The sequence below is a fragment of the Myzus persicae genome, unplaced genomic scaffold (assembly GCF_001856785.1).
Source record: "Myzus persicae strain clone G006 unplaced genomic scaffold, MPER_G0061.0, whole genome shotgun sequence".
In the NCBI taxonomy this organism is placed as follows: Eukaryota; Metazoa; Arthropoda; class Insecta; order Hemiptera; family Aphididae; genus Myzus; species Myzus persicae.
Window position 1 is genome coordinate 674,695 of NW_019103922.1, and position 22,524 is coordinate 697,218.

Sequence of the window (22,524 nt, forward strand, 5' to 3'; positions counted from 1 at the left end):
TTTTATGAAGAATTGATAAATTCTAATTGATTATTTTTATTAAGTGGATTTAATTTTAAGTTCAGTACCTACAAATTTTACACCAATTATTATGTTCAATCGTAAGTTATAACATAGAACCAATTTACACTTTATAGTGCTTATAAATAGTTGAATACAAAGAGTTAGGTATATGATTCATAACAATGTATTGATATTTTCTTAAATACACAAGGTATTATTTAATATTATTTGTTTAAAATTTGAAATCTTTATATTTTTTGCTTGTTTTTGCTTCTTGACCAGCTTTCCGTTTTTTTCCCTCACCCTGTTGTCTATCCTTCATGTTTTGCTCATATTTAGCTACTATAGCTTTTACATCTCCAGCTAAATCTAATTCAGATGGATCTAAACTGACTTCAACTTCGCCAGGTTTATTTACCACATCTGTTTGTATGTCATACACGTGTGTAGATGCCACCATAGAGTCAAAAACAATGTCCACCTTCTTCTCTGGTAAAATACGATAGAGTGATTGTTGCTCACTACTTTCCATTTCAAATTCAATCTTTCGTTTTCTTAATTCAATATGTTCGGGTATTTCGTAACTACTTGATAATTCAGACATTGTTTCTGATGATGTAGCTAGATCTTTAGCAATTGGTGTGGCACTACCGCTAGCATCAGTAGCTACTTCTTCGATTTCCTTTACTCCTTCTTCCTTTTCATCTTCTTCTTCTTCTTCTTCTTCTTCTTCTTCTTCTTCTTCTTCTTCTTCACTTTCTTCTGGATCTGGTTCTCCCCACATTTTTGTATCAATTGGCTCTTTATCTATATGTGCGGTATCATTGTAAGTTGGTGTACCAAACACATCTCCATAAATAGGTCGACCAAATTCATTTACAGGAGGTTTACCCCAACCACCAGCATGATAACCAAAAGAACATCCTTCAGGAATGGCAACATTAACACCAGGGATTTTTAGATCTGGATAAGACGGTGGTGGACCATAACGTTGCATACCAATAAGCCACGGTGGAGGAATTTTGTGAGCATTATGACCAACTGGCATACTTAATGCAGTGCGCAATTCATCACTTAAAGCGCCAGGTTTCAAATCTTTAAGTTTAGTTTCACATTCTTTGCCTTCATAATACAAGTCACCATGAATTGTTAATCTTGGTTTAGTTTGAAATTTAAAAAATGCCTCATGTAATTTTTGGTAATCCATATCTATCTTTCCCATTGTGGGCCTAACCCTTTCTCTCATTTTATTTTTTAATGATGTTTCGTCTTCTTTTTCTTGGTGGACAGCTCTCATTTCCATAATACCAGTACGCTTAATAAAATCAGGCAAATCAAATGGTGGCTTTTCAAAACCTCGTTTACCTTGTAAATATTTACCCTTCAAACACCAATGGTGAGGTACAGGTACTGTATTACGATATGCTTTTAACTGTATTAAGAGATGAGGATCTCTGGCAGCCACATCATGCATTTCTACAACATCTGGCCGAGAAACAAGTTGCTTTAGTTCAGCTACACTTAAACGATTAACCTTTTTAAATTGTTTTCTTGATATCTTATCAGGACCATTCAACTGATTTTCTCTGTCATCTTCATCATCTTTAAATTCAGGGAGCTTAGGTACTTTCTTTAAATTGGGCGAAGTAGCTTTTTCAATGCCATATTTATCTGCTGGTTTTTTTTGTGGTTCAGGAATCTTGAAGTTCTCAAATACTTTAACATATTGCCTATACATAGGTACCAGGTTGAGCACGCTTAAAGGTTCTTCTATATATTCAACTTCAACAGCTAATTTTTCATCCTTGTTTTCTTTGTTTAAAGATATTTCTTTTAATTTTTGCTCATTTTTCAATTGCTTCGCCATTTTCTTCTTATACTTTTTCTTCCTTCTTTTAGCTATTTGACGATAATTATTAGACATTTTAACTACTTGTTCTTTTTCATCCCCATCTTTGTCCTCCTCAAAATCTTCAATTGTAGGCTGTATAACTTCTTGTGAATATTCTGTTGCTTGAATATAGTCCCATGCCTTTTCAAGCTCTGGGGGAACAGCAACACCCTTACCAAGTGGAATTAGCAAATCTTCTTCAAAAACTCCTGGTTCATACATAGTTTAACGACACAAGAAAATTTAAAAGATATTTTAATTATAACATAAGTTGACAGTTTTAAATATTTGTTGAAAGTTCTCGAGTACTGTTGCATGAATTGAGTTACAGGTATTCTATGTTTCTTAAATACGGAACACGATCACTATTTCTACCAGGAATCACCACTTTTGCACCTAGAAATATATAAATTTAATTGTTATACATAGATTACATGAATATCTACTTGTTAAATGCAAAATAATTATAAAAGTAATTTTCATTACCAATGAAAAAGCTCTCGGAAACTGAAATTTGGCAATAACTTGTATATTCAACATTACAACACCTAAAAAATAAAATAACATACATATCATTTTTTTTTTTTTTACTAAAATAGAAAATTAACAATCTTTAACATAGTATATACTATAGGCAAATAGGATACATGATTGTGAATATTTACATGAAACTGTATTTATGAGGAGAATGGCTGTCCAGTGACAGAACCCTCCATGTAGGTTATATGATATAACACATGCAAGAGATAATTCAAATTAGTTATCAGTTACAGATTATATGGTATTTAATTGTATGTAATTTTAAAGTATAGATTTTTATCTGTTTGATTTATATATGATTAATTATTTAGAAATTAGGATTTCTACAAGCTGCTCATAAAAAATAAGAACATGATATTTAGCTTTTTTGCTTAGTTTTAAAATAAATAACCATATTTAAACCTATACAATTGGGTAATACTTATATTGTTTGTTAATTGCCAACAACTTCACACAGGGGACTGCTGTTCTACTGATATTATTTTTAGGTAAACCTTAAGAAAATCTTCAAATAAAATTAAATAGTTAATAATAAATACATAATTTTTACAATTAATAGAGGGGTATCGCCCATTTGTGACAACAAAAATGAATTTGTTTTGGGTACACCCCTTTTCACCAAAATAAAAAAGGATGTTTTTTTAAACATCCCATTTGGGCCAAATTAATGTACGAAAACATTTTAAGGTAACGACTTGGTTAGTTCTTATATTTTAAAGACGTCATGTCTGTAACTTAAAGTACAGTAATTTTTTTAAATCTATAGATTTTAAATGTAAATGACTAAATAATACTAAATGTTAAATGACAGAATGTAACTACCGCTTACAAGCATGTGGCTGTCGAAGACATAAGTATTCGTCCTCGGAAAATTATTTTAACTGAAATGAATAACCATAACTAATACAGATTTCACTATATCTGATGTATCTGCTATACAAAAAAAAATTACCATTAACAAAAATTAAAGCGTTTTGAATATGTGCAAATAGTTGCATTTAATTACAATAAAGATTAGAAAGATATTATGTTTAAAAAATATTTATTTATTTTTAATAATGATTAATTTGATTGATATTTAAAAAAAATCATATTATTGACTATAATTTGATTAAAAAAATTGTATAATAAATTATTATTAGAAAAATAAAAGATTAAAAAAAAACGAATATTAGTTTATTATAATTAATAAAAAATATGTAAGTACTATTAACTACTATAAATTATTTGTTATAAATTATAATATTTAGTAATAATTTATTACCTACAGTTTTTAAAAATAATTTGTATTAATTTTGATTCAGGGATGGATTGGACCATCGGGAAGTCAGGAAATTTTATTTTTGTATCTATCATCACGGTTTGGGTCAGTAAAAATGCATCGATTTTCATCAACAGCAACTTTTCTGGTAGGAAAGTAAATCTAGGTGGTGCATATGGGAGGTCAAAATTTGAAATTCCTAATAGTTTTCAGAAAGACAGGAAGAACAAACAAAAAATTAAGGAAAACAAGAATTTTTATTCAAAATCAATTTTCGAAAAAATCGGTTTTGATTTTTGGTGTTACTCTAAAATAAATGACCACAGATTCATAAAATGTTCACTGAATGTTTGTGTTAGCAACATTCTATACACTATAAAATGTTCAAAATATTTTGACTCGTGTTGAACTATCTATAGGCATATGAAATTTTATTTTGAAATCACGAAAATTAGCAAATTATTTTGAGTCAGAAATTCATAAAAATGTCCTTTTCATATCTAAGACTTTAAAATTAAATACAAGATTATTTATAAGTATATGTACCGCTATCAAAAAAAAATTCTACCGGAAACTCAAATTAATTTTTTATGAGCGTTTGAAGTTGAAATTTTTACATCATTGGATATCCACTAGATTTATCATGTAGCAATTATTCGATTTTATTGTGCTTCAAAAACAAATAACTGTTGATACTTTAAATTTACGCCATGGCACCTATGTTCATTTTATCAATTCATATAATTGATAACATATTCAAAATATTTTGACTTGTTTTGAGCTGTTTGCTAACATTTAAAAAAAAATTATTTTTTATAAATAAGAATAAAATTGTATTTTTCTTTTTTAAAAAATCGTGAAAACTTAATACAAGCTTCCTGATAAATTGTTACAATATAAGTTGAAAAATGTTAAAATTAAAAATACAAAAGCACTTTTTTGTTTTATAATTATTTAAGTTCAAATTTTGACAACATTTCTCGTATTGAAAATTGAAAAATCATGTTGTAGTTAAACATTTATTAAATGTTTAACTTTTAAAACCAAAGATTGAAAATGTAATATGAGGTTCTACGTAAGTAGTTAATTCTGTAACTAAAAAATCTAATAAGTACATAAACACAGCTTTTTATAGTTATTTAAGTTCAAATTTAGACGAAATTAACACAAAGAATTACAATTTTAGTAATTTTGTTATAATTCAGATCCAAAATGGCTCAATTTTACATGAGTATATGCTATATGTAATATTTTTCCAGCATCGTTGATAATGTAAGAATCATATTAATTCAACCATTCATTAGTCTACCGTATTAATAATAAGTAATAAGAATTTAAAATATCCTAGACTGACATACCTTCTCCGTTCAAAATAGTTTTTCATAAACAATGAGATTATATCATTGAATTCAAATTTAATATCATCCATTAAAGCAACCTTCCAGACACCTAATGTACAGCAGAGTGACATACACTAACCCTCTTATTAATTTTGAAAGCGATGGTATTTGTAGGTCATTACCCAAACAAAATATACATTTTTTTGCTTTTTTCATGTTATTTTAGGACAGGCTTATCAGGACATCAACGTCCAGCCCTAATAGATATTATGATAGAACAATTACTAATCAAAAAATCATCTTCTGTGAACAATAAAATCTAAAAAAAAATATTTTTATTGTTAAATATTGATTATACACTTTTATGATTGAAGTATTAACCAGTTTATTTTAGTGTATTATTGTATTTTAAATATTGTCTTTTGCTACTGGTAAGATGTTAAGGATTGAAAATGTATAAGACAAGAATACTCATAACCTAGTACCTACACATATTATAATATCAAATATTATTTAATTTAATTTTAATTGCATGAATGAATAAAAATATAATGAATACTAAGAAATATATATTAATTAAATATATAGATTATGAGTATACATTTGTGTATGGGTTACTGAGTAAATAGTTATATTTTTCTATTTGTAATACTTCATGCCCTAAAAAACCTTAAAACATGCATGCATTTATGCTTTAAATCATTAAATACCTGTTGTACTAAACTATGAATATAGAAAAAATTATCATAGTATTGAAAAGAACTTTTTTATTTTAATATCTAAATAATATTTGCAAAATTATAAATTATAATTTATAATAAAAAACTTGTGTATTAACAAATAATTATTTTAATTATTATTTAGTTTTCTTTTTATATTAAGTTTTGGTCTAGAACAAAAAATTCCAAACTATAAAACGTTATTTTAGTATTATTATCAGGAATCACCCATGCAGTGTATCGATAAGTAACTATGCAAGTGATTAAAAAGGAAAACACAAACACCAGTTTTAAAATATAAAACCATTTTACTAATATCTCCGACAAACAGAGTCTATATATTAGAGTCTTCATTTATAACAATTTAAAACTCACGAATGTATACAAAAATTGTGTCAAATATGCACTTATAAATGAAAAATGGTCGACTATGCAAAATATGCAAACTACACATTTTGAAATATAAATTTGTATTGCTGTGAAAAACATTTTATTACTTAGGTATGTTTTTAATGGTTATTAAAAAAAACATACAAACTTTTAGAAGTCCCTAGCCTTATTTATTAACATTATTATTTATTACTAATTATATTATTATATTATTATTATATTTATAAACAATATTTGATACTTCCAATTATTATTATATTATTTTTATAAAATTAGTTTTACAAAATTATATATATTTTAATTTTGTGGTTTTGAAAAATAAAAATAACCTAATGTGACAATATAATTAAGTAACTCATAAATTAAATACTACATAACATGAGAAAAAATTTAACTTTTTACGTTGGAATTTACTCCTAAAAAAAAGTAATTCATTTTGTAACTTAGGTAAAAGGTACTTAACTTTAAGTTTTAACTCGACAATGCCCAGCATGGATTTAGCAATGTTTACAAATATTATGACCCATAAAGAAAAAATGAAAAGCATTTATGCCCCAAATATCTATAACTTCAGAGGAAAAACAAATACTACTGCATTGTATATACAAGCGCGCCCACTGAATAAAATTCAACCCAGGGCAAGATGTATAAGAATTACTTATAATCTAACTATAGTAACATTGATATTAAAATACACGCAGTTAAAAATGCTTATAGTCCCTTTGCCTCTCCCCCTTCCCCCTTTGCCCTTTGTGTATATCTGCAGAAATTGAAACATGTCATTGAATTAAAAATACTGACAAGTTCACCAAAAATGATAATCATGCAGCTTGGCAAAGAATTTTTGCTTATTATAACAGTAAAAATATGAATTGACTTATATTTAATTATTACTCAGTTACAAGCTTCAAATCACATAATTAAAAACTATTAACACTATCATTAATCTGAATAATTTTTTAAGTACAAAAATTTATATAAGTGGTAAACAAAATGGTTTCCTATTTAAAATGTTATTATAATTTGATTACTACAGAAATTCTAAATGCCCACATTGTTTTTAAGAGAAAAAAAGTAAAAAGTAGAATTGTATTTTCAGAAAAATAAGAGACCACATGGAAGCAGGAAATTGGATCGCAAATAAAGCTATGACGACAATACATCAAAACTACACAAAAATTTACAACCACATAATTTAGTAGAACTGACAAATGTAATAGTGTTGTAGCTGCTTCAAAACAATCTATACATTTGACACTAAATTAATTAATAATATATCTCCAACAAACTTTATACAAATGTATATATTTATGGATAACAAGTATTTTTTAAATGGTATCAAATAAAGTAATCACATAAATATATACTCATATACTTCAAGTATAACATGTCATGGAATAGTATCAAATTGAATACATTTGTGAAAACAGCAACCGTGTTCAATATGATGAAATAATTGATAATATAGCTAAGACTAATACAATTACATCAGGTGTTTCTCTAAAAAGCTGCACCAATAATATTTTTATTTTCATCATAAACCCAAACATTTTCTAGTTCATCAGCATTGTCAACTCCAGCAGAAAATTCTGGCAATCTGCTCTTAACTTAATATGTTGTATTGTTGTATAGTGCAGATTGTGTAGTACAAACTATAATTATTGAAACATTGTTTTGTGAATTACCTAAACATCTTCTTAGACGTTTAGGTACACTTTTATTTCCAACCTTTTATAATATTTTTATAAATGTAGATACAGTGCTCTAGTAAATTCTCCTTAGACCTCCACAAAGTGTTTATAAAAATATATGTATAATAATAAATAACCATGTGCTATGTGACACAAAAACTGACAATGCATATACGGGTATAGGCCGTAGCCTATAATAATTACAAAAAATGGTTTAAGTACAGTAATCAGTAGATAAATTTGATGTGTTATTTTGTAACTGATATTTGTGGATGTTATTGACACTTGCTATGTAAATAATCATTTTAAATATTATTTACATAGCATGTGTAAATAACATACACATCAATAAGACATATCATTCACATACTGAATTTCATACAAGCCTTAGCTTTCAGGAGCATTGTAACATTTAGCTCCCAATTTGTAATACAATCAACTCACTATATTTTATACAAGGCGATTATGACTAACTTACCATTTTATTTGGTTCCACTTAAACTTCAAAGACGAACTTTTTTTCAGACTTGACGGGTCGAAAGAATAGAACTTAGAAGTATGGATGCATAGAACACCACCGGTCTATGCAACAGGTATAAAACGTGTATGTCGTATGGTTTGTCGTCTGTGTTTGTTGATATTTTGATGATAAACATTGAACAGATAACATAATGGATGCCATGTGAATAACTGGGAGGTTGTATATTTAGGCGCAATTTTTCGATAATTTTAAAGGGTAGTTGGATTTCATATAATTTGTGAATTGTTAATCATTTTTAATTTTATTTCAATTTTTGACTCTTAGAAGTAGGTAGCTCAAGATCGGTAATATTTCATGCTCGCGATCAAAGAACAAATGTTTTCACTAGACGTGGCCAACACAAGGGGGATGATATTGAACCTGTAGAACGTTACCCGGCAATTCTAGGGGCCCGTAAAATGAATTTATAATTTGATAGGAATACTTATGTAATGGCCACAACAGTATACACTGTTCATTACTATGAAAGTTCAATAAAACTGTTTCTTATAATTTGTATAAATTATAAAGAACGAAGTCACTATTTTTGTTACTCGCTTATAAGATGGAGACAATAAATACGGGTATAACGTCCTCTTTAGACATAAATTAATTTAACTTGAATTAATTATTTTAATTGAACTGCGCACTTCAAAATATGGATTTTTTCAAATCTTTATAGAAATTAGACTAAAAATTAAAATTGTTTCGTACGATTATACTAAGATCTACAGACACTCTTCTGCTGATTTCAAATATTTTTTCTGAGTTAAAGTCAGATAACAATATAACATTAAGTGCATGGGCGTAGGTAGGAAATATTTTCGGAGGGGGTTTTTGTCTAAATCTATATTAATATGATGAGTTAATAATATTCTCGAACAAATTCACAAAAAGCTCAAGATTGTTTTATTTAATTTCGGGGGGTGTTTGAACACCCCCCCCCCTTACCTACGCCCTTGATTAAGTAACTTAAATTATGTTAAGACAATAATTAATAAGCAGGGTGCGGAAAAATTCGTTTAGTGAATTTTATATTGTTTTAGATTTATTGACATTCGGTGTGTATTGTACATAATATGAGAGTGATAACCACAGTAATAGTTACGTGCGTGAAGTTGGCCCCTCGGTTTTCCCGTGACATGAACGAATTGTGTTCATGGGTTTTTCGGCGACTAAGTTTAATGTTTGGTGAAAAACTCGTAGTAACTTCGGTTATGGATAATATCTTATCTGTAAATACAGTTGGAAATTATTTTTTTTTAATTAACTACACTACACAATATACAATTACAATTTTTAACCTCGCCATTTTTTAAAATCAACATTATACTTCAAGAATTTATTAAAAAAAACTATGACTCAGTTTAAAAACAAAAATATAACACGTCTTGACTTAGTTCAAAAATTCTGTAAAAGTGGGAAGGAACATATTTTGTATAATATTATCCAATTAATCATTTATTAACCAGATGCAACTCGTATATGTCGTGAGAAAATTGTGGAAGCAACTCAGATATGTTGTGCAAAAATCAAGGACGAAATTCGGATATCACGATTTTTATTTTCGTATTCTGGGACGCAATTCGTATATGAAGCCATATTAAAATAATATTTTTTTAATTCGGTGGAATATTTATATGTACTTTGAGCATATGAGATTCAGAGTAAAAAAAGTGATTCCTATATAGCCTATAGTCTAGAAACTTATGAATTTGACAATTTTTTTGAAACTATAATAGAACTACACCGTATGAAGGCGTATGCAATATAGAAACATATTATTACTGTAGGTAAATATCATGATAATTTTTAAAACGGGGAGTTAGTTTTTACATTGTAATAGTTACACATTTGAATTAGAATTGTATTGCTCAAATTAATATAAATTCCTTTAAAAATATGTTTTTATTCATAATATTATGTTTTATTCTAATAAATATTTATAATTATCACTGCAAATGTATTACCGTTATCGAAGTACCATTAAAAGTTATGGTATTTTTTTTTAGCTGTGCAAACAAAAATATATCATTAAATTTTCAGTGACCTATTGATATTGAGTGCGAGTGTTAAAAGCGATCACTTACTACTCACACATTCACATAACTCAAATTTTTTTTCGTATGGCACCAATTCGGACGCCTATTTGAAAGAATTTCTAATTGTTCACCCCAAGATTTCTGCAATATGCCTGGATGGAGGTCTCGCCGCCTAAACAGTTGCTTATCCAGAAAGCGAGCCGTCCTTTGCCAGAATTTAAACTGCCGACGGTGAGCGTTAAAAAAACAGACGTCGGCCGTATTATGCGTATAGTGCAGATCGATAAAAGAAAAACGCCGGTCGTCTTGGTATTGTGTTATGAATACCTACCATATGTTACAAAATGTGTTTCACTAGATTTATTAATTTTTTTTATTTTTTAATACTATTACTAAACACCAATTAATATCAATAGTTTTTGCCGTCGATTCGTTGTAAAGCCTTCGTTAGCAATTACCACTAGGCACTGATAAATTAAATAGTCGATTTTCAATATTGTCATCCAATTTTTATATTACGTAAGTAAGTTTTTTTATCCAAAAATTGCAAAATCCAGTGGAGACAGTTAACACATTTTCAATGCGTTTTAGGGGCGTTATCGTTGCGCAACATTTGCGACAATTGTACTTGTATGCCTTGTAGCTTTAGTATGATTGGCATAACACAATATTGCCACACAAAGTGGTCACCACTTAACACGACAGCTACACATAATAAAAAGTGGTTAGGCCAAGAACAGGTACCGATAGAGCGCGCAGCAGTTATATAATAATAATATATATTAATATAATAATAATATATAATAATACATTAATAATCTCAACAGTGAGTTTAGGTCTCGTAGGACAAAGGTCGTATGCATTGACTAGTTGCTTCTCGATGTACCTTCGTTTATCAGTTTTCGCGTCTTCGGCGGCGGCGGCGGCGAGTGTCGACAGCGACACCTCACTGGGCATCACGATCACAGCATAAGTCCCTGTTACGAATGTTCTGATAACTGATGATGTTAGAATGTTAGAACGTTTTTATTTTATTCATTTTACTCGCATATGCTGTCCCTTACAAATGTAAAACAAGTGACAAATATTAATAGCCAATAGGTCTACTTTAACCATCTATTGCAGATTTTGGTCCAGTGGCATATATAGGGGAGGGGCCAGAAGGGGCGATTACCCCAAGCGGTATTTTTTGAGGGGTGGCATCAGTTCTCATAATGCATATCTCGTGAACAATTATATAAATTGGTTAATTTTTTTTATCAACATTATTAATACTATTATTTATTGTTACACCAGCTGGCAGCAAAGGGCTAATAAGATTTGCAAATAATGATGATGATAATCGATGAGTTTAAAGTACCTCTAAGACTCACAACAAAATAATGTGAGTAAACTGTAAATATTTATTGTTTTGTAGTTAGAGTGGATAGTAGGTAAACCTATATTGTATTTGTGAAAAAAAAAATCGTGTCTATGAATTTTGAATATTTACCAAATGCTGTTACATTTGTTACTAGGCACTTATTAAGAACTTTGGAAAAAATGTCTAGCTTTTACTGACATTTATAGAATAAAAACCTAAAAAAATTGGAAATTACAAAGTATGTCTGAAAGATTAAAAATATTTTTAATATGTTAAAATTAACATTTAATAAACATTTCAAGTACCCACGATTAATAGTTTTTGATTAACAACAAAATAAAAAATTGTATGAGAATAATTGGTTAATTTAAGGGTGAATATCCAATGTCTTACTTCAAGTGCTCGTAAAAAATTAATTAGACTTTTCGGTAAATTTTTCTTTTTATTAAATGTTAAGAACTTACTAGGTATCTTATATTAAATTGGAGCAGACGCTTTGGTATAAATAAGTTTTTTTATGAATTTCTAACTCGAAATAATTTAATTTGATGAAGTTTGTCAACATTTTAACTTTAGATGCTCATAAAAAATAAAATAAAATTAATAAAATAAAATAAAAATTTACGCTCAACTTGTTTTATTTAATTTACACTGACAACAACTTTTGAGGAAGGTTGTTTTACATTTTCAATTGTTTTGTCCGTGAATAATTTTATATCGGCAATAGTTTTAAAAAAATAATAAAACTTGAAATTTTTATATTTGTAAATAGCTCAAAATGAGCAACAATATTTCGAAAATGTTGCATTGGAATTGCTTGTATAAACATTTAGTGAATATTTCATCCATATATGGTTATTTTTTTAGTTACCTTACAAAAACAAATTATTTCTTTTTGAAAACTGGTTTTGCGTATAAAAATCTGTTTTTCATACTGTTTTAACACTATAGGGAATTTCTTACTTTTCACCCTCCAAAGTACCAACTAGATTTTTCTACGATAGATAGAGTTATAGCCTTTTACTGCCCTAAGAAGCGGTAATAGACACAAAAAAAAATATATAAAGCTAGTATGTTTAAAATTGTAAATAGTTTGTACATCTTAAAATATTCATAACTCGCTTTTAAATTAAAACATAATGAAAAGCCCATGAGATGCCCTAGAAAATAATTTTACCTTTAAATTTTATGAGAGGTCAATTATTCATTTTAATTTTCAAACCAACGAAGCTAAACGTAATCTACTGAGCGTAAAATGTAATATGTTATGCACTTGTAAGACGAAGACAGCACATGCAAGTATAACATCTTCTAGAAAGAAAACAAAATCGAAAAGTTGGAAGTGAATAGTTAGCTAACAAAACATATATTATAATTTAAAAGTTAATAGGACAATAATACATTAACTTAACTCAGTTTAAAAAAGTTTATCTAATTGTTTTATTAGTATGTGATTATGTGAATCATATAAAGAGTGCAGACGTCGTTCTTTCGAATTTAATAAATTATAATGAACAGTTTTATTGAATTTTCATCATAATGAACAGTGTATACTGTATATATCCATTTTACTTAGTATCAGTTTTTTTTTATTAAATGGCAATTTAAAGTCATATTATGTTATGAAATTATTTAAAAATTGAATTGACTTCTTTTAAAATTTAAATGTGAGATTATGATCCAGGCAATATCAAAGACTTTTTAATTTTTATTACACATTAATTTCAAAGCAAGTCACGAGTACATGTAATACTCATAACTGGCTTTAAAATTAAAATATAATAAAAAGTCTGTGATAGTGCATAAATAATAATCTTGGGCGCAAGTGTATCGTACTGCAGGTGGTAATTTTTTTTTATTCCTTTAAATGGGTGGTAAATATTTATCAATATTTTATGGTGTATTCATTGCTAAAAAAATGATCATATTATACTGTACAGGTTTTAACAAGGAAACATGAAAAATTAATTACATTTTGTTCTAATCAATACTTTTTATTCTTATTTTTTAATACAGAAAAAAAATTCAAAATCTTATAAAAATGTTTTTTTTTTAAACTTTAAGGTAGCCAATTTTTAAGTTTGGTTTTTTTGACAACTTTTTACTAGAAAAACATTTATCTATGTCAAGTGTTTTATTTTTTATGATATTTTAAAACGTCCTTATTTTTTGAAGTAACTCATTATTTTCAAAGTGATACCTATAAGTACATTTTTAAAAAAATTGATTTTTACAATAACCCGTTTAGAAATGCTAGTAAAATGTTTAAAACAAGCTTACAGGTTTTGAATTAAATGTTTTTACAACTGGATCAAGTTTATTTATAAAATATACTTCATAAGCGAAAAAATATTTTGAAAATGTACTTTGAATTTTTCAGAGAAAAATGTATACCAGATTTTTATTTTTTTATTTTCAGTATTAAAAAATTGTATGGATGAAATGGGCACCTTACTTCAAATAAGTACACTGTACAGTTTAAAGATAACTTGCCATTGTATGATTAAACAACATTTATCGATCTTTTTATGCAATATAATTTTTTTATTATGACAATATTTAATATTAAAAATATAATAATAACCTAATTATTCGATTAAAAAAATAGTCACTGTAGCGTATATTATTATAGCCGCACTGGAAATTTTTTCTTTAGTTTTTTTAAAAATAATAATAATTCCCTAATGAGTAATAAATAATAAATCATATTATAACATTAAAGTAAAAAAGTTTAATATATCTATTATGTATTGACTTTTGACTAGGTATGTATATGGTCATATGTGGACTTTGAAGATTGTATTCAACATAGTGTGTTAAATTTAAGTAAATATTAAAATAATTTTACTTTGATACATAATTGTTTCACAATTAATTCACACTTCACAGAATGATCATATAATACAGGCATATAGCAGGAAAAATTGGTGGAATTAGAAATGAAATCTTTTTCGAAAATATCAAAAAAAATTGTCAAACTTTGTCGCGAGTACGTTATTAATAGATACATTTTATGTCTTTACTTTGGCACATTAAAATAAAAAACCGTCTCTAAAAAGTGTCCCCGAAATGCGTTACCTTCAGCAAAATGTTTTTGCTTTGGATCACAGAATAAAAAAACGTTACGAAACCGCTACGAAAAAAATTTGCCATGAAACAAAAAATAAAACGAATCGTGGACTGAAAATGAAAAATTTATAAATAAAATATAAAATAATAATAAAATAAAAAAAAAATTGAATACCAATAGGAGTCGTGTCTTTATTTTTTATCAATTATTACTCTACAAATATTATCTAGTTATGTGCTATACCTACATATGATAGCAAGGACAGCAAAGACATAAAATGTGGTACTCACTGGTACTTCATTGCAGACTCGTATGCAATATGTTTTTATTTTTTTTTTTAATAACATTTTGGACACAGTTATATAAACTTATAAGTGTCTTGTTTTTTTAATTGTAAATACTTAATTTATCGCATTTTAAACTTTAAAGCATTATGAGAGTGGTTTATTTTTAAAATTAATTTTTAGTAAAGCATTCTTAACTAATGTATAATTATAATTTTGCTTATGTATAATGAGGTAGGACTTGGATGTTAAAGTAGTTAAATTTAGTAAAATGTACTACCATTCGCACTAAAAAATAACAACGTTTCATTTTCAATATTCTAAATTCCTAGTTTTATCAACATTTTAAATTAAAATATCTACAAAAAAAAAATGTGCGTATATTATATTGTTTTGATTATTTGGTTATACATTTATTAACTGACTGCTTTGAGAATTTTTGTATTACAATTTCAATCATTAAATATAAAAATTGAAGGTTTTATAAATTTTCAACTATGAAATAATTTTCAACTTTCATGAATTTGTCTAATTTTGTAAAAATTTGATCTTTAAAAGTTTATAAAAAAAAATCTTGACTATGTATTTTTTATATTTTTAAACTGATATTGTAACAATGAGTTATAACTTATAGGAGAATAATTGTATTATATTTTCAAATCTATAGTACCTATAAATAATAATATAGTAATGAACTTTTAACTAGAAAATAATTTGTGAAATTCGAACTTTAAACGTTCACAAAAAATATTGCATTTTGTATTTTCAATATTTTTTAATAGCTGCATGAACCATTTATCACGAACTTTCTATCAAATTTTTCAGATAAAGTTTTTTGAAACAGAGAAAAATATTTTATCGACACTTGTTTTATATCAAATGTCAAATGTCTATATTATATAACTCGATAAGTGTCAAATTATTTTGAAAATGTCCATAGAAAACGTAAATAGGTATAAACATGAAAATTTCAAGGATCTAAAGCGGCTATTCTGTTTAGGTTAAGTACAAAAAACTAATTAATTTTTCTTTAACTGATTTTGTGTCAGAACTCTATTTTTCCTTAACTTTGTTTCTAATTAACCCGATAATTATAAAAATACTGGTAATTTTCTTTTTTGACTTAGTACCAACTAGATCAAATAATTTTCTAAAAGAAACCACCCCCAATGTGAAAAACTTTTATTCTATTATAAATCGTGTACTACCAAAACACACATCATTGTAAAATCAATACATTTATTACTCCGATCAGAATCTAAAATTATAAATAATAGGTATATAAAAATATTTTTAATGTAAATTTACCTGTACCTATCAGATGACAGAAGTAGATAGAATCAAAAGAGATTCACCACATGTTTTATGTAACAAATTATATTATAACTGTAAATATTCCATATTATGATTAATTATGTATTATTTCATTACCTAGTTGTTTCACGTAGCATCTATAGTCTATACCAGCGTTTCTTAAACTGTGTTCCGTGGAACCCCAGGGTTTCGCGGAGGTCACTTCAGGGTTCCCCAAAATTATAACTTGTGGTTTTTTATTCAAAATTTTAAATTTTGACACATAATTATAACTTTTATTGCAAACATTCCTTACATAAAATGACGCATTGAAAGTATTGAAACAATGTAGTGGTTCTAATTGTCGAGCTGTAATAATTTATTGTTAAGAGCTCAATAAAAAAAAGCTAAAAAAAGTTGGGGGTCCACAGTGAAAGTGCACATAAAAAAGGGTTCCACGGATAAAAAAGTTTAAGAAACGCTGGTCTATACTATAATATTTATATGTTTGGCATTTATTATTACTTTGAAATAAAATTATCCAATGAATAAAAAATTTCAAAATATGCGTAAATAGTAAAATAAAGGTTTCAAAATTGAATTGAATATTACCAGTAAGACCTTTTGGCTAACTAAACTGCGTTTTACCTAATCTAGAATAATATTATATTTTTCTATAAATTCACAGCCCTAATATTGCAAATAAATGTTATGCATTTATATAATAATATATCTATTGAAAGACAGAACGTGATCCGGGAGCTACAGAAGGATCGAACCAGCTGGACGTCGTCGGTGGTCCGTGGTGTACCCAGAATCCAGATAAGCACTCGGCGCGCACGGATCGGCCGGGCCTTGGCCTTTGACAGGTTGGACTCACCCGTAGTTAAGTTTAATATTATCACAAATGTAACCACAGTATTACACATAAAATATTACATTATAATATTATACTGTGGTTTAACAGCTGCGTAGAGACTGGCGTATCGGTTAGAACCATGATAAAATAACGTCATCATTTTACTACATTATAATATTATTAAAATAATGTAAGATGTTTATCGTAGTGCACTGGTACAGCCCGTACAGGTCAGTCGTTCGTCTATAGGAGGTTGGGTTGGGTGTTGAAACCCCGATTTCCTGTTGCCGGTAGCATAACTCGCAACTACACGGCTACCATAATATTTACCGACAATCGCCAATCCCGTTCTACCCGTTTGTGTAATTTTGAACATACCGGTTCGTTAAATTTATTTAATTTCTAGTCGATTTCACGTCTTGTCCTTATCACCTGCCGTTCACAGTACGCGAGTTTCTATTCCAGGCGTCGCCGTTGCAGTATGTTTTTTCCGCCAAAAACATAAAATACACACTAGTGCCTCCCGTCCCTCACTTCACAGTCAACCCCGCCCACGACACGTCACAACAAATTGTCACGGGCTGCCGCGTAAAATCGTACTCGTTGTCCATATCTCATATTATCTTATTCTGATATAATTTATAAATCATTTCTCGCGTTCTCGTCCATTATTGAACCTGCTTGCTCGTGGTTGGATAAATCATGACCATCTCCGTCGACGAAGTCCGCAACGAGTTGAATCGCATCGTCGAATCGAGTTCGTCTGATATTCGACGAGTTGCCAAGTGAGATAATATTTTTTATTACGTAGGTATCGGGAAAAATTATTGCTCATTGAAATCGTCTCCTCTGCGGATATACCCCGACCAATGTCGATAATAATAATAATCATTATAACATTTTTGATTGACCGTTTCAGGTGTAGAATTCTGTTGAACAACTTAATGTCAACATTTTTGACAAATTTGGTGGAAATATTGAAAGAAGTCATCAAATTCCGTAAGTTATTTGTATATTATAATCTCTTCATATTAGTAGGTATGTATTAACAGATATCTAACCTAACGTCCAAGCCTATCCAATCAATGTATTTACTTTTTACTTTAGCAACACCACTATTTAATTAATTAATGCATTCAATTGCAGTTGCTCAGGATAACGTCAACTTGTTTGTATCCAGACAAATGTTTTCTGATTTCTGTATGCGAATCTTACCTTGGATTCCAGATTCACAGTCGAAACTATTGGCTCATTGCATGCAGGAAGAAGTAAAGATAACACTGCTGTCTGCTATACTGCAGATACATTTATGTTACAAACAAAATTATTTATCATTTGGTTTTATTTTAGATGCAACCGAGGGAGGTACATTTTGAATATCATTTGTCCATTGTTTGTCATCATTTATCACGTATTTATGAGAAAGAGGGAAATTGGAAGGAAGCAGCTAGTTGGCTGGTCAGTATCCCAGCAGAATCTTATTACAGGTGAGGAAAAAATTTGTTCTTATTGATTTATCATAGTACTAAATAACTATATAATAACAGTTATTTTATTGTTATACTACAAGTTTAAAATGTTTTTAAAGATTTTCTGTTGATTATGAATTGGAACTATTCATAAAAATTGCATGTCTTTACATGGAAGACGATCCATTGCTAGCAGAGCCTTACGTCAAAAAAGCTTCAGTATTGCAAGTATGGTTTATACTCAATTAAAGTACAATTAATGTTTAACACCCATTTTCGGTCTACATTTCTATAATAGAATGGTACAACTGTAGGCTAAACTAATTCATTTTTTTTTATAAAAATGATATTTTGTCTGATTCATACTTAAGTTATGGAACTACGTTTTAAGGATAATAGTTAAAACTATATATTAAGATCATGATAATGGAAATATAATATAGCATAATGAATTTAATTTAATTATTATCTCATGATAATTTGTATTGTGCGTAAGACATGGACGCTTTGAATGCTTTAAGAGCGGCTGTGTTGTGTGCCTTAGTGCATTGAAAATGAAAAGCTCAGTCTACAACTGTGACGTAACAGAAAATAGATGTTACGTCAGGAGTTGATGCTTATGGCCATTTATTCCATCATGGTAATGTAGTTTTAGCATGAGTGCTATTTTTCAAAACGAATGCTCAAATTTGAAATGATAAAATATAATGTAATAACCGTAAACCATTTCACAACTAGTTTCAAACTTTCATCTTAAAATAATTTTTATTTGTTATATATTATTTTTTACTCCAATCAAGTACATGGTTGGACTTCATAAGAAAAATGTGTAAATTAAACCAAAACTAATAAACAGTGTAGGGATGCTGCCGCTACGCTCAGTTCATCAATTTTCAAATTCATCTAGAGGCCTACCTGTGAGCGCTGATGTGTAAACAAACGGTTCAAAGCATACACAATAACTGAACATAAATAAGCGTCTATATCAAACATACTCGTAATATTATTGTTATATCAATAGACTGAGTGCTATACTAGTTCAATTATAAGTTATGTAGAAAAAGCTATATTAGTGAAATGCAAATACATATGTCATAAATAATAAATAATTTTAAATATTATTTTTCAGTGTTTAACATCAAATAAAGATCTTGAATTAAGTTTTAGAGCTTGTAATGCACGAATGTTGGATTTCCGTTTGAAATTTATTGAGGCTGCACATGAGTATCGTGAATTGTCTATCAGTTCATTGTCACAAGTAGAAAGTATGACGGCATTGAAAAATACAATTGTCTGTACTATATTATCATTTCCTGGTAAGATATAAAAGATATTGTTGATTGAATCTGGTTCGAGTCATAATATGTTAATCCATATAATATCATATATCATAGTATAAAATGTGTTAATTAGTAATACCTAAAACTAACTGTGTTATTGGTTGCCAACATTCCTTAGAAAGATAGTCTAACTGGTTTTCCCATAGGTTAGTGCTAACATTTTATTTTTTTATAAAAAGTATGATTATTTGAGTATGTTCTTATCAGGTCTCATTGATTCATGTAGGTGTTTATGATGAATAACTGTTGACTTGTATCTTGAGTAGTTTTGCATTTTGTAAACATATTATATAGGTATTTAGTTTATTGAACATTGCAAGTTGGACATATCTTATCTAAAAAGTATAATTTTTTTTCAATAAGGTTAGGTTCACCCTTTGCCGAAATATATGTGGCCTATTTTGCATAATTTATGCTCTCTGTTGTATGCCGGTTTGACCCAATTTTCGTAGTATTAAAAACCTCTCTTAATTTGTCTCATTAGATGTTATCAATTTAATTCAAAATTTACTCCCTATAAATTAATTTTTTTTATTTAATTTTATAATACATTTATAGATTTCATTAGAGTTATCTAACAATCTTATCTTTAACAAACTGATCTGTTCTTTTACAGTCTTCTGGTATCCATGAACAAATACATCCAAATACACGTAACAATAATTATTGAATGTTGAAAGTGAAAGAGTGCATTGATAGTTTTAAGTTGGTAGTGATTTAAATATTCACAGTTAAAATATACAATTAGTTAGATACTTACAATAAAAGTTGACAAAATTGTAATGAAGTTGTTTTAAATTCAATTCACATTAAGATGTTAACAACTGCTCTTTAGCACAAGCTCTTGTCTTTAAACATTAATATTTTAATAATTGTATTATAACATTCTGTATTATAATAGCCTGTATTATAACATATGTCCCTAAACCAGTTAATGTCCTCCTAATTTTTTATCTATGATCTTTGTGGTAGGTGTTGATCGAACTCTTTTGTTGAATTCATTGAGCTGTGATCAAAGATGTGAAGTCTTTATAAAATCATCAATTCTTGAAAACCTGCGTGACGTTCGTATTATTAAACCTCAAGAAATTGATGAAATAGAAACATTGTTATTGCCACATCAGAAGGTTAAAATAAATTATGGTAATTTTTTACAATACCACATTAAATGCATTTTTATAATATTTAAACATTAATTGGTAGACACATCCATATTGGTTGAAGCTATAGCAGAACATAATATTCAAGCAATCAAGAAACTTTATAAGAATATAAAAATTGAGTCACTTGGCTGCCTATTAGAATTGGAACCATATAAAGCCGAATTAATTGCAAGAAGAATGATATCCGAAGGACGCATAGAAGGATCAATTAATCAGAGAGATGGTTTTATATCATTTGAACGTAAGTCTCATTTTGGTGCTATTTTATTTTCTATAATTTGTTATAATGATATTTTTGTACACAGTCCAAAACACAGATGAATTGTTAGAATCTTGGCGTGACCGAATTGAATCCCTGAACATTCAGTTTAATCGTCTAAATGAACTCGTATTGTCAAATAGTCCATTACAGACAGTCAAGAATGATCATAGAGATGTTTAAATTTCATTGTTGGCGTACAGTGAAGAGGTTTGCAAACAGTCAGTTATTATCAAATAAATATAAATGTACAAATTTGCTAACCACTTTCTATAACAAAATTCTATAATACTAATATTACAGGATGCTCGATGATCAGGATGATGTTGATAGCTTATAGCAATGTATAATTTTTTCATACTTTGGCCAACTTCTACATCTCATAATATAATTTTAAATATAGGTTATTCTCTGCTCAACTAATTATAATGTTAGGTTAATAAGTAATTTCAATTTTTTTTGTTACATCTTGTTTTTATGTAATTTGTAATTTATCATAATATTATTGATTCTTGTATCGTTTATATTATTCCAAAAGTTGCTTGATGCTTATTCTGATATAATTTTAAAAAATTAAAATAATTGATAATATCAAGATATATCAGTATAATATAACCAGTATATAACTTGTATGTACCATATTTATGAATCAAGTTAATTCTGGTTTTACATAATGGTATGTATTATGAATTAGGGCTCCAAACTTAATAATTATGTCGAAATGACAAAAAACGACGGACTTTTAAAAAAAAAAAATTTAAAAAACATGTAAACATGGTTTTTATTCAAAATGGTTCAATATTGGATATTTAAACAAAGAATAACGATTTTTGTTATTTTGTTGTAATAAAAATAAATTATCCCTAGTTATTAACTAAAACTTTTTTCATATTTTATTATTTTTTAAACACACATTGACATTTTCAAATGTTATAACAGCGATATTAATAAATCATAATATAATGTACTTTGTAATACAGGCTGATGGCCGTCTTCTGTCAGAATCGTTGATTTATCATTGAATTAA

General features: G+C 28.0%; 1 protein-coding gene and 1 pseudogene across 2 annotated transcripts; one reads left to right on the top strand and one right to left on the bottom strand.

Annotated features, from left to right (window-relative positions):
• Positions 1 to 235: 235 nt before the first annotated feature.
• Positions 236 to 8,410, bottom strand: LOC111036366 (annotated as a pseudogene).
• A 9,445-nt stretch (positions 8,411 to 17,855) lies between these two features.
• Positions 17,856 to 22,248, top strand: LOC111036368 (COP9 signalosome complex subunit 4-like). 2 transcript variants are annotated; one of them, XM_022318374.1, is made up of 10 exons: positions 17,856 to 18,051; positions 18,186 to 18,265; positions 18,413 to 18,534; positions 18,617 to 18,753; positions 18,855 to 18,963; positions 19,865 to 20,051; positions 21,048 to 21,218; positions 21,279 to 21,479; positions 21,544 to 21,718; positions 21,801 to 22,248. In XM_022318374.1, exons 1-9 carry the CDS (start codon positions 17,969 to 17,971, stop codon positions 21,678 to 21,680), a joined length of 1,227 nt encoding a protein of 408 aa, XP_022174066.1. In that variant the 5' UTR covers positions 17,856 to 17,968; the 3' UTR covers positions 21,681 to 21,718; positions 21,801 to 22,248. The 2 variants fall into 2 exon arrangements, with proteins under 2 accessions (XP_022174066.1, XP_022174067.1); XM_022318375.1 differs by having other exon boundaries at positions 21,544 to 21,707.
• The last annotated feature ends 276 nt before the right edge of the window (positions 22,249 to 22,524 follow it).

What these genes read in the sequence shown, in the direction of transcription:
- LOC111036368 (XM_022318374.1), top strand. Translation starts at nt 17,969, where the DNA reads ATGACCATCTCCGTCGACGAAGTCCGCAACGAGTTGAATCGCATCGTC. An exon ending in CTCATTGCATGCAGGAAGAA is followed by an intron (nt 18,535 to 18,616) that starts GTAAAGATAACA and finishes GTTTTATTTTAG; the next exon opens with ATGCAACCGAGGGAGGTACA. An exon ending in TGGTTTTATATCATTTGAAC is followed by an intron (nt 21,480 to 21,543) that starts GTAAGTCTCATT and finishes TTTTGTACACAG; the next exon opens with TCCAAAACACAGATGAATTG.